Source organism: Cervus elaphus, chromosome 9 (genome assembly GCF_910594005.1).
Source record: "Cervus elaphus chromosome 9, mCerEla1.1, whole genome shotgun sequence".
Taxonomy (NCBI): domain Eukaryota; kingdom Metazoa; phylum Chordata; class Mammalia; order Artiodactyla; family Cervidae; genus Cervus; species Cervus elaphus.
This window is the reverse complement of record NC_057823.1, coordinates 60,920,256-60,934,040: the sequence shown is the minus strand read 5'-3', so window position 1 is coordinate 60,934,040 and position 13,785 is coordinate 60,920,256. Positions and strand designations below refer to the sequence as shown.

The 13,785-nt window shown below is 38.1% G+C and overlaps 1 protein-coding gene across 1 annotated transcript in view; it reads left to right on the top strand.

Annotated features, from left to right (window-relative positions):
• LOC122700361 (sperm-associated acrosin inhibitor-like) overlaps positions 1-13,785 on the top strand; it is a 151,921-nt gene that overhangs the window by 5,298 nt on the left and 132,838 nt on the right. Inside the window, exon 2 of the mRNA XM_043913202.1 lies at positions 1,705-1,796. Within this exon, the coding sequence (XP_043769137.1) occupies positions 1,726-1,796 (71 nt within the window). The 5' untranslated portion in view covers positions 1,705-1,725. The remainder of the gene's footprint in view (positions 1-1,704; positions 1,797-13,785) is intronic.

Here is a 13,785-nt window from a genome sequence, read left to right as displayed (position 1 = left end):
ATGTTAAAAGGTGAAATGAGGGGCTGATGGAGAACTCTGCAAAATTAGGGATATGGAGCAAGAAGTAACCGCGAGAACAGAAATGCCCTGGGGTCCTCTGAAGTTGAGGGGCTACCAGACTGCCCATGGTTTGTGGGCCAGCACATCAAATGATTTTGTATGGGTATGAAAGTGTATTTTCCAGAAGGCTTAGCTCTCTGGGTGATATTTCCTTGCCTTCTACTGAGATAGTAAAGTGTTTCAGCTACTGGCAGTACCATAACTTATTATGATACAGATAGTTAAGTGTGTAGCAGGGGACTGAACTCTGGGCAAGCCTGAGGACAACCTCAGATTCAGAGGAGAGAAAAATGGAATCCCAAAGGGTAGTATTAATGTGTGGTTTAGTTACTTCTTTAATTTTCCTGGCAACAGTGCCTTAATGTTCCTTTGGGGAACAGTTCTTTATCCTCGTCTAGTCCATTCAGGAGGTCTGCTTCACGTCTGGCTCCTGCAGTGCCTTGTAATTTATTCTATTTCAATAAAATTTAAAGCACACTTGTAGCCCTAAAGACTGATTCAGCAATCTTATCCCAACTAGTGTATAAGCTTCAAATCTTTTACTAGAAGTTTTAAGAAAGGTAAGTTCACTTCTACAGAAATTGTAACTCTGGAGCTGCCAGGGTTTACCTCTGGAATGGGTGAAGTGGTCAAAGCCTAAGAATGAAGACAATGTCAGGGAAAACATGGATGGATCAAAAAAAGGAGACCAGAAAAAAACCTGGCAACAATTTGTGAGACTGGGTGGAGTCATGCCTGAATTCAGAGATCCCTCTGGATTTTTTTTTTAAATTTTATTTATTTATTTATTTTATTAGTTGGAGGCTAATTACTTCACAACCTTTCAGTGGGTTTTGTCATACAGTGATATGAATCAGCCATAGATTTACACGTATTCCCCATCCCGATCCCCCCTCCCACCTCCCTCTCCACCCCATCCCTCTGGGTCTTCCCAGTGCACCAGGCCCTCTGGATTTTTAAGGTACAAGTGCCATGGAAATCCTCCCCACCTCTACTTTGCTCCCACCTCCCCCAACCCCATTTTTTTTTTTTTTTAATTCAGTATCTGAGATGAGTTTTCTTTTCGGTGTTATTCTTCCAAAGACGTTCAATATACTACATGTTTTCTCCCCACTAGAGGGTGTAGCTCACTCACTGCATAAGGAGCAAAACTTTAGATGCTTCAGTCAGATCCGTTGGGATGGTGCAGAGTCCCAGCCACAGAGCTGACATCACTGATGGTGTCTTAGAAGACCTGAGAGAACGGTCATGTTGCCAAGTCCAAGCTCATATTGCTCACTGCATGACAGAAAATAAATCAAGAGATGATGTGTTTGGACAAGGAAAGACCACTTTATTTGGAAAGCCAGCAAATCATGAAGATGGTGGAGCTAGTGTATCCAGAGTTAAAATTCAGGCTTCTTTTATATTAAAAGGGGAGGGAGTGTGATCAGTTGTTGCAAACTTCTCAGTGCCAGAATAATTTGTGCTTCTACCTGTCATGACACTCCTGTAAACTTGTAACAAGCCAAATGTTACTCTCTGTTCTGCAAATTTTTATTTCTATATGAATGAAAAATGTCTACCTTTAAAGGTCTAACCTGAGCGGCAGAGCCTTGAGAGTGGGCTTATCACATGTTTCGGGTTTTTTCTTCTCTGTTACAGATAGATGATCAAGGCAAGGAAATGGAAGAGGACCCAGGTGCCACATGGAGACTTCATCTCAAGAACAATGAGGCTTCCTTTGTCTTAAAAAGGTAAGGGCCAGAATGACAAATGGATTTTGTCTTCCATGCCAAATCTGATGTACACAACATGCTTTGATTGCTGTGTTGAGAAAGATTTTGCAACCATGCCAGCTCAGTGGAGTGTGCTCTCATTGATTACTGATACCTGGTGTGGGCATGGAAAGAAGCAGCAGGGTTGGATGCAGTAGATACTTTGCCTCTATGGGTGAGATGTTTCTCAGTAGGAGTAGCATTGGCATTTTGGGTTTTTTGTTTGTTCGTTGTTAAAGCAGATGTTTTTAGAATTTTAAAATTCTATTTATTTATTTATGGCCATGCTGGGTCTTCACCACTTTCACCAGTTGTGGCAAGTCGGGGCTGCTCTCTAGTCGCGGTACACAGGCTTCTCTTGCAGTGGCTTCTCTTGTTGTGGAATATGGGCTCTAGGGCGCGCTGGTTCAGTAGTTGTGATGCATGGGCTCTACTGCCCCACAGAATGTGGAATCCTCCTGGAGCAGGGATTAAACCCATGTACTCTGCATTGGCAAGTGGATTCTTAACCACTGGACCATCAGGGAAGTCAGCTATTGGCATTTTGGATGGGTTACTTCTTTATTGTGTCGTGCATTGAAGGGTATTTATCTACTGAATGCTGTTAGTACCACTCCAGTCACTGTGACAAACAAAAATCAAATCCCAACATGTTTTTAAATGCCTCTTATGAGAGCAGTCACTTGAAAATCATTATGTTTGGCTAAGAGTAACTTGACTTAGACTTTCTTGAAGATTGGTTTAGAGCTTCTTATGTTTTTGAAGACTAATAGGAAAAAAAAAATATGATGATTTTTCTTGTAAAACCTGAGAACAGACTTTCTACCAGTAGTGAATAAGAATCGAAAATGGAAATGGGAATGAAGAGTGTCCAATAAAGCGAAGAAGATGCTTATAAGGACAGGGAGTCAGGTATCAGCTGACAGCAGGTGATTAATATGGTTGAGGAAAGGATAGAGGGAGCTTCGGCTTTTGGGGAAGGGGTATCCTATTAAACATCAGGGTCATTGGGGTACTTTCATCCCACCTTAGGTTCCATTGTCTCTAGGTGTCCTGTTAGGTCAGAGTGTTGTATTTATATGACAGTTATCAGGGAGCTGCCCCCTACTCTATACCTCTGAATCCACTGAATAATATCAGCCTCCTTAAAGTATTTTTGGAACAAGTTAGCATATAAGCCAATGAGTGAATAAATAGATGAATAAAATATTCCATACCCCTTAATTTAAGAGTTCAAGTAGTACCTATTTCATGTTCCTTATGCTCCTGAAGAGAAAAGCAAGAAAGAGGGTTTGAACAACAGGCATGGTATTGTTGCCACTTTCAAGTTTTGCATTTACCCAAGACCACACATGAGGAGCACCTTAGTTGGACAGGTTGGATATATTATTCATCTCTGTGAGAGAGAACACAATGGAGGCCATAAGGTACATCAGTAAAAGGATATTAGGAAGGATTTATTGTCCAGATTTGGGATTATTAGGTTGAGTTGGGGAAATTTTAATGGCTTTGCCCTGGATTGGATACCCTCAGGAAGTGAGAATTCTATGATTGGCATCTTTAAAAGTCTTATTTAGGAGGAGGAAAGAATAGGCTAAAGTTGTAATTGGTAAAGAAGCAACAGTCACTCATATTAACCTGAAATAGGGGATCTTTGGTAGTTTGCATGATGTTTGTTTTGCCTGAGTTCAGGCTTAATTATAGAGTAGTACTGTCTTCGTCTTGATTCATCACGGTTGCAGACCAGCTTTGTTGGATGTTAATATTCTGCAAAGTTGTTTGCTAAGCAGGAGAACATCAAGGTCACTTGTTTTTCATTTTTCATTTGGACCAAAGAGTGCTATGGCAATGCCAAGGTTAGCTCCCAGATGTCATGGGTTGTTTTTCTCTTTTCACATTGTATTATATTTTTATAATCTTGTTTTCTTGCTCCCTCCCTGGATTGTAAACTGCACAAAGAACAAACTTATTTTGATTACCAGTAAGGACCCAGAACGTAGCCAAGTCTCTCAGTTCTTAAGTTCTTAAAGAACATTTACTGAATAAGTGAATTGTCCAATTAGCTTATCAGACTGAGTTACTCAAAGGCAGAGGTCACTTCCTACTCAGTTCTGTACTTCTAGAAACAAACACAATTCTGGTGTGTCTCATTAAATATATCTTGAGTTAAAGAGGAACTTTCCATCGCATAAGATTTATTGATTTTTTTAATAAGAAAATGTAATGAATTATGCTTTTTGGAGGAAAGATGATGGTTGATTCAAATGGGTTCACTTATGACGAACAAAGGAAAGTCACTTCACAGTCAAGATTTTTTGAACTTCTAACATTTTCCAAGATGTTGAACTGAAAGAGTGAGTTCCAAAGCTCTAAGAGAAATTGATATAAGTATTTAGTGACAATTCATATGAAATACAACCTTTATTTCTCCTCCTCTAGTTGTACTGTTTTAGGGATTTTAAGCGAAGACAAGTCTTGATGTGTAAACTCTTAGCTTACAAATAACCCACAGCCACAGAGATTCACCGCTCCTCTCAACACTCCCTTCACTCTGGAAACCGCTGTGCTTGGTAATCACGGTGAATTATTAGAGCTTTTAACAGGTGTATAAATTTGTATTTTAAGTAGGGGGAGGGAAAAACAGTGACTCCCTGAAGAACCATGGGAAAATCTTTTCAGTATTCTGAACCAGAATTACTTATTTGTAAAATGACCATAATTATGGGTACCTACCAAGAAAGGCTCTTTGAGGCTCCTTGTGAAAGGGCTCTATGAACTACAAACAGGGAGGATTCTTATTTTGGGGGGCAAAGAGCATAATTATCAAGAAAAAGATAAATACAGTAGTGCAGAAAACACAAGTGAAAATATTTGTCATCTTCAGCAGAAATGTAGTAACAGCAGCAAGCCAGTTACTACATTTTGCGATAAATTTTAGTCAATGGACTTTTGTTATTGCATTTTTCATGAAAAAGTGGTCCATTTAAAAAAAGTAACAGTAGCCACATAGGAAACAAAAAAACATTGTTCATCTTATGTAAATCCTTCCAATTTGACTTGAGGAAAGGAATTAATTTTGGAGTCTTTTCTTATTATGTATAAAAAGGGAATAATCTCATCCTTGCCTCCCATCCAGTATTGATATGGCTTTCATAGGTGCCCTGTTTAGGGAAATACTTTCTAAACTATAGCAGGCTTTTAGTTATATATCTGTATTACATATAGTAATAGTCTGAGAATAATGGTATCTTATTCTTCCCCACTTTTTCCCTACACCTAGCACAGTGTCTGGAACTTACTAAGCATTTATTAAAGATTCGTGAAACAGATAAGTGTGAAAGATTGTTTTTAAATATTCTAAAACTCTGGTCAAATATAAGATTCTAATCAAAGTAATTCAAAGTTAAGCTTGAGGGCTCTGTATGTTAGATTCCTGGAATTGTTTCTTAGCTTCTCCCCTCACAAGCTGTGATATTTTGAATTTGTCCCTAAGTTCTCCAAGCAAAAAGTCACATATTGCATGATTCTGTTTTTACTGATAGTCTAGAATAGGTAAATACATAAAGGTAGAAAGTAAAGTAGTGATTGCCAGATACTGAAGGGAATGGTAAAATGGATATAGGTTTATATTTGATTAAAACTATTCTGACCTTTAGATAGCTGTGATGGTTTCATAACTCTGTGACTATACTAAAGACTGGGTTGTATACTTTAACAAAGTAAATTTAATATTCACCCTGCTTTTAAACTAAAACCCTAAGGGTAAACTCTTAGCACTGAGAAGTTATTTTTCAATTCCCTGAAACCTTGACATCCTAGGAAAGTGGGTAGATAGTAAATTTGAAGAAAAGATGGAAGTGAAGAGCTAGTAATAAATTTGAGAGACAAGATAGCAATCATCTATACCGTTTCTCTTCCTCTAAGGAGTCTCAGTGTGTTCCATAGAATTATTGTGACCAATACCGTAGAGGCCCGTAAGATGAGGTTTGAGATTGTCTGAAAGATATTGTTGTACTAGCTGAAGATGACTGTGATATAGTTTTTATGGTCTGAGTGAAGAAAAGAGTTGGGAAATGTAGAAGGAGAACGAGGGGTTGGTATGAAAGCATGTTGATGGTAAGATGACTATTTTGGTCTGTCCAAGGCTGTCCTGTTTTAGCACTCAAAGTTTTCCATCCCAGAAAAACCGTCTGTCTCAGGCAAACTGGGATGGTTGGTCCTCTAGTTAGAAGCAACATAACAAGAACACTAATGGCCTACTGTATGACAGGCATTATACTAGGCTCCCTTTATGCATTATGCCTTTTAATTCTCATGAACAACATCTCAGGTAATTACTGAGGTTAATTATCTGTCCTAGATCATAGTTTAAATAGAAGAGGTGAAATTCCAATTCAAGTCTATAAGGATCAGTCTACACTCTTAACCGTATGCTCAAGTCTGAGAGATTGATACAAGTGATAAAACTTAAAAAAAACATAACCTGTAAAGGGTTAAGTTTAAAAATGCTTTTTACACCCATTATGTTCATTCTCCTCAAGAACTCATTTGTTCAATAAGTATATATTTACAGTGCATATGTGGTGCTAGACACTGTGCCAAGTACTATGAATAAATAAAAAACCTGCCTTCTGACTTCATGGAGCTTAAACTTAGGAAATAAATAGAAAATCTGGGTGTTACAAGAATTATAGACAGAAGCATATTAATATGGAAAATGTCAGAGATAAATCTGTGTTAGGTAGGATGGTCAGGGAAGGCATCTGTAAGAAAGAAATACTTGGGCTGAAACTTAAATGATGAGGGAGAAGTAGCTCTATGAAAATCAAGGGGAAAAATTTCTTATAGGAGAGGATAGTTTGTCCTAGGGTCTTGAAGCAGGAAAGAGCTTTGTACCTTTGAAAATATCAGGAAAGAAGGGTCACTGTGGTCAAAGGATATTTAGCAAGAGAAGCAGTAAATATCATAAATACAATCTCAGATTTTAAACAAGAGCTCAAGGTTTGGAGTACTTATGAGATTTCTCAGTATCACTTAACCACAAGGGCAGGATTCAATCCAAAGTCCTCAGACTTGTTGATTTGTTATCTTGAAAAGAGTGATTTGTCTTACAACTATGGTTTTCAAACATTTTAGGAACAAAACCTTTTCCCCATAAAATTATATTGAAACCTAATGTTCAATGCTGATAAAGGGAGGATTCTTTGCGAGAGTTGGAGGTGGGACTCAAAATCTCAGTTAATCCCAGTTACCCCACACCCCTTGGGTTCAATAAGTACAACAGAAATTCCAATGACATTGTTTTTAGTTTAGAGAATCACATCTTAAGGAGTTCACACACATTTTCCAAAATATGTAGAAGTGTTATCAGTCAGCTACACAATAGATTTTCAAGAGGGTTCTGTTTGGGGGTTGGTGTTTTCACTTACATTTTAGCAAAGCAGTATACGCAGGAGTTAGAATATGTAACATTATTAGAGGCACATATTGGGCTGACTCTTATGGAGCATGTGTGTTTCTGTTGTACAGTCTTCTTTTGATAATAACTGCACGAAATGTCCTAAAACAAAACTCATAGGTCAAACTCTCTACCCGACAAGTTCTCTTAATGGCTTCTACTATAAGTACTTGGATGTCTAACTTTGTACACAGAGGAGATAATAATAAAATATGTCTTCTTTTAAAATTCAAACATGAAAACTTTCTTATCTTAAATTCAGCAGTCAGAGTCTTTGCAGTTTTCACTCTGAAAGGCAGCTGAGGCTATGCAGCCCTGGTCTTTGACTGTCTTATATCTGTAACTTCTTGGAGAAGTAGATTATTCTGAGAAGTAGCAATAATGACTGTACCCACTGGGAATAACTGACTACAACCACTGTCCAGGTGACTCAGGAGTTATTTTAGTTCATCCAAACCCACCTTCCATTAACTCTTGTGCCTAGATTGGGACACCCTGAGTGACACTCTGGCACTGGCTATAGTTCAGTCTTTTGGAGATTTGGAAGCTGGAATAGTGAGGGAAGAAGTTATCAGTTTCAAATTTTACCAATATTTCTCCCATTTTATTTTAATTTCTTCAATATTACCAGAGTTGGAGTAAGCTAGTCTTAGAGGAACTTGAGTGACAGAACAATTTGTCTGCAGGCAACAGGGAGACTTGTAAAGTTCATGAGAATTTTGTAATGGGCAAATTAGGAATGAGCTGCCCCAATTCCCTATTCCATAGGTTCAGATCACAGTCTATCCATATATCCAGTTTTTCCGGCTACTGCCCTGTGTACAAAACTTCAGTCACTCCCATTACTTACAGTAATGGTTCCCAAGTTTCAGCCACTTGGTTCATGACTCCTTCCAAATTCAGGTGCCGTTTTTTTTAAGTTTCCTTGAATTGGCTGCCTTTTTAAACTTGACTATTCACCTTAGATCTGTCCTAAGTATGAATATCCATGCTGTCTTGAATTTGAAGTTGTTATTATATTCTTTCTAACACATTAAAGAAGCTTTAATTATTGTAATACAAGATATTCATTAGATATTCACTAAAATCATCATTAGTACTCAAATCACTGTGGGAAACACTGTTTAGGTCTCTTAGCTCTTCTTTTAATGATTAAGCCCATATACTGTGTTTGGGAAAAATTTACCAAAGAATTGATTCTTATAGTGGGTTCCTGAAGAATGAAAGGGATTTCTAAAGTTGGATATAAGTATAGAAAGAAGTATAATTTAATTAGAGGGAATTATAATACAAAGACACACTGGAATAGCAAGGACCCCAAAATAGTTAAAGTTAGCTAGAATCTAAAGTAAGAGAAAGGAAGTTCTCCTTTTAGGGAGAAAGAGGCTAGGATAAGGAGGATATGCAAAAAGTTTACCCTAAGGGTAGTAGGAGCCTTTCTTTAAGGAGGGTGGCATCTTAATCAGATTTGCATTTTAGAAGGCCCATTCTTATGGTTGTGGAGATTAGTGCACGGATTGGCAAACTTTTCCTATTAAGCTCGAGGTGGTAAGTTATTTCCCTATTAAAAGCCATACTACATCTTCCTTGCTCAGCTTTGTTGTTGAAAGCAGCTAGAGACAAGATGTAAACAAATGAGTATGGCTGTGTTCCAATAAAACTCTGTTTTCCAAAACCCTTGTATCAAACTAAGTGCAAGGAGATCATTAGATGTCTCTTGCAATAATGTGGGCAAAAAGTGAGACGGGCTGGAATAAAAGCATCAGCAATGACTTTAGAAGGAAAAAGTGAAAGTCACTCAGTCATGTCTGACTCTTTGCAACCTATATACAGTCCATGGAACTTTGCACTCTATACAGTCCATGGAATTCTCCAGACCACAGTACTGGAGTGGGTAGCCTTTCCCTTCTCCAGGGGATCTTTGCAACCCAGGGATCGAATCCAGGTCTCCCACATTGCAGGCAGATTCTTCATCAGCTGAGCCACAAGGGAAGCCCAAGAATAGTGGAGTTGGGTAGCCTATCCCTTCTCCAGAGGATCTTCCCGACCCAGGAGTCGAACTGCGGTCTCCTGCATTGCAGGCAGATTCTTTACTGAGCTGTCAGGGAAGCACTTAGAAGGAAGAAAGATATTTAAAAAATTACAATGAGGAGCTTTAATATCTAGTGGTTGATAAAAAGGTGAAGAAGCAGTAAGAGACAGGGATGAGTCCTGGTTTTCCTCAGCATTTATTTTGACAGAGATGTTTCGCTTGAACCAGTGATCTGCCATTCTATAGATAAACAATGGTCAAATGTTAGCAGTTTCATATGGGTTAATATGGTTCAATCTAATAGAAATGCTACAGGCTTAAGATTGTAAAAATCATTCTTTTGCAGGAAGTAGCAAACTTACCTTCTCTCCGATGTTACCAAAAATATCTGAAACAAAAATATTCAGAAAATGAATCAAGAAATGTAGTGCTGAGATGTAAACAGCTAATTCACCCATTAAGTAATCCCAAGTAAATTCATAACCATGAAACTCACAGAAAAATATGTGGCTTCTTCACGCAAGGTTTGTCTGGTCAGGCCTGATTCCTGAACACTGCTCCCTTTCCTCATGCCTGACACAGTGCATCACCATGCCTAGCTTTAATGCTGGCCTTAAGCAGGATAGATTTAAATCCTGGGACTCAGCATATCCTCCACTACCGGGCAGTTCACACATTGCTAGATCCATTCCAGAGAAAAGTCTGATTCTTGATAGTTATCCTGGCTACCTGCTGACAGAACACTTACATACCTGCCTCCATTTAAAAAAATCATTTCCTGTCCTTCTGAATATACTCTTTCCAAACTCTGTCTGCTTCCGAGGAACATTTTTTTGACCTCTTTGTTTGACCTCTGTGTCAGCAACTGCTTACCCAAACTTTTAATGGTTCCTGTTACCTTCATCCTTCATGCCTACTTCACAGCCTTGACTTCTTTCAGCTGCTGAGACTGAAGCTCCTCCTTGCCTCCCCCTCTATCTGTGCCATCCTGCCAGCAGATTCAGTTTCCCATCATGGACTTCCCTTATTGGTGACATTGGTATAATTAGGTTGTGCTCTAAGAATTAGCCACATGAGAAACTGACACTGCCTTGTGCAGAAGGCATTTGTGTGTGTGCACACAAGAAGTGCAAGCTTGTGGAGGTTTCTGGCTGGTGTGCAAGTATTAGGAAGAAGAGGGAGGAGAGATGAAATTGATTATAAAGTCGAAGGCCAATTACCTGTCAAATGTTGGTTATACTTCTTAGGATCATCCCTTAAAATATCTTGAGTCTAAATCTGTCTATGGCTGAATTCTTGGGATATTAAAAAATGGATTCAACCACCATCAATTATTTTAGTCAAGGTAGTGAATTTTTTAACTCCAAGAGAAATGTCAAAATTTCAGAAATTCCTTCATCTAGAAAACAATTATCATTGGTCTGTTACTAGCCCTTAGAAGATCAATTGTTTACTCCCTCCCTGAGGTTCTTTGACAAATCCTTACATGAGAAATAGCCAATAACCATGAGAGCCACAAAGAAAGTTTTCATCTTTTCCATAAAGAACAATGTAATTCATCCACGGGAGTTCCTTCTGTTGAAAGTTTCATAGCAAATCCTCAAAGCCTCAATTGATGATTTGAGACCAGTGGCCCCATTATGAGAACTTTAGATTCCCATTATGAAGTCACTTTACAAATAACCTGTTTACATGTGACATCAAGGACAAAATCATCAGGTTACTAAAGAACAAGACTTCCAGGGAAAATGTTTCTTCTTAACAGCTTGTGGAGCTAAGGTTCTGACAGCATGACTTAACATTATTGTGATAGTTAAATTATTCAGTTCCATAGAAGTATATTCTTTTTTTAACTAGCAAGAAACAGATGTGAAAAAAGATGAACTTGGAATGAGTAATTTGGGGAAACTTTTTAAAAATTTACATGCCTTCCTTAAACACTTGCTCCCCTCAACTCAAAGATTCTGATTCAGTAGGTATAGAGTGTGACTCAGACATATAATACACATACTTTTGAACTGCATAGTAGAATCTGATTAGTCTCTTTGAGGAACCAATGGATTAGGAGACTAATATTCTACTAAGGGTTGATTTTGGGGGAGCTTTCCTCTCTTACTTCCTAAAGGCAGTTGTCTGTTTTGTTAGAACAATCTCCTTTTTAAAAAAAAAAAATTGAAATATTGTTGACTTATACTATTTTGTTATTTTTAGGTAAGCATCAAAGTTAATCAGTTTATATATATATATTTCAGATTATTTTCCATTATAGGTTATTACAAAATACTGGATATATTTCCCTGTGTTATACAGTAAGTCCTCTTTGCTTATCTCTTTTATGTATTGTAGTTTGTATCTGTTAATCCCATACTCCTAATTTATCCCTCTTCACCTCACTTTCCCTTTGGTAACCATAAATTTATTTTCTATGTCTGTGAATTTGTTTCTGTTTTGTAGATACATTCGTTTGTATTATTTTTTAGATTCCACATATAGTTGATATCATATATGTCTTTCTCATTCTGACTTCAGTTAGAAATATTTTTCTAACTATATATTATATTTTTCTAACTATATTTTTCTAACTATATTCTCTTGGTCTAGGTCCTATATTCTCTAAGTCCATCCTTGTTGCTACAAATGGCAATATTTTATTCTCTTTTATGACTGAGGAGTATTCCATTGTGTGTGTGTATATATATACACACACACATATGTGTATATATATACACACATACACACACATATATGTGTGTATATACATATACACACACAGGTGTGATATGTATATGCACAGATGATTGGTTTAAGAAAGTGTGTATATATATGTGTGTGTGTGTGTGTGTGTATATATATGTTATTATTTGATGGGCACTTGAGTTCCATGTCTTGGCTATTTTACTGTAAGTGGTGCTGCTATTAGTATTGAGGTACATGTATGTTTTTGAATTAATTACATATTTTCTGGTATATTTCCAAAAGTTGGATTGCTGGATCATATGGTTGCTTTATTTTTAGTTTTTTAAGGAAATTCCCTAATGTTTTACCTAGTGGCTGTGCCAGTTTACATTCTCACTAATAATGTAGGAGGGTTCCTTTTTTTCTGGGCTTCCTAGGTGGTGCAGTGGTAAAGAATTCACCTGCCAAGCAGGAGATGCAGAAGACGTGGGTTCCATTCCTGGGTCAGGAAGATCCCCTGGAGTGGGAAGTGGCAACCCACTCTGATATCATTCCCTGGGAAATCCCATGGACAGAGGGCTCCTGGTGGGCTGCAGTCCATGGGGTTGCAAAGAGTTGGACACAATAGAACACACATGCGTGCGCGCGCACACACACACACACACATATACATGCATTGTAAAATGATAATCTTGCTGGATAGAGTATACTAGGTTGCAGGTTTTTCCTTTCAGGATTTTGGATATATCGTACCTCTCCCTACTGGCCTATAAAGTTTATGTAGAGAGATAAACTGATAGCTTTATGAGGGTTCCCTTGCTCTTGACTCTGTTTTTCTCTCTTGAAGCATTTAAAATTCTATCTTTAACTTTTGTTGTTTTTAATTATGATATATCTTTGTGTGGGTCTGGATTGGGACCCTCTATGCTTCTTGTGGCCACAGGACTGGAAAAGGTCAGTTTTCATTCCAGTCCCTAAGAAAGGCAATCCCAAAGAATGCTCAAACTACCGCACAATTGCACTCATCTAACACGCTAATAAGGTAATGCTCAAAATTCTCCAAGCCAGGCTACAGCAATACGTGAACCGTGAACTTCCAGATGTTCAAGCTGGTTTTAGAAAAAGCAGAGGAACCAGAGATCAAATTGCCAACATCCACTGGATCACTGAAAAAGCAAGAGAGTTCCAGAAAAACATCTATTTCTGCTTTATTGACTATGCCAAAGCCTTTGGCTGTGTGGATCACGATAAACTATGGAAAATTCTGAAGAAGATGGGAATACCAGACTACCTGACCTGCCTCTTGAGAAACCTGTATGCAGGTCAGGAAGCAACAGTTAGAACTGGACATGGAACAACAGACTGGTTCCAAATAGGAAAAGGAGTATGTCAAGGTTGTATATTGTCACCCTGCTTATTTAACTTATATGCAGAGTACATCATGAGAAACGCTGGGCTGGAGGAAGCCCAAGCTAGAATCAAGATTGCCCGGAGAAATATCAATAACCTCAGATATGCAGATGATACCACCCTTATGGCAGAAAGTGAAGAGGAACTAAAAAGCCTCTTGATGAAAGTGAAAGAGGAGAGTGAAAAAGTTGGCTTAAAGCTCAACATTCAGAAAGCTAAGATCATGGCATCTGGTCCCATCACCTCATGGGAAATAGATGGGGAGACAGTGGAAACAGTGGCAGACTTTATTTTTCTGGGCTCCAAAATCACTGCAGATGGTACTGCAGCCATGAAATTAAAAGACGCTTACTCCTTGGAAGGAAAGTTATGACCAACCTAGATAGCATATT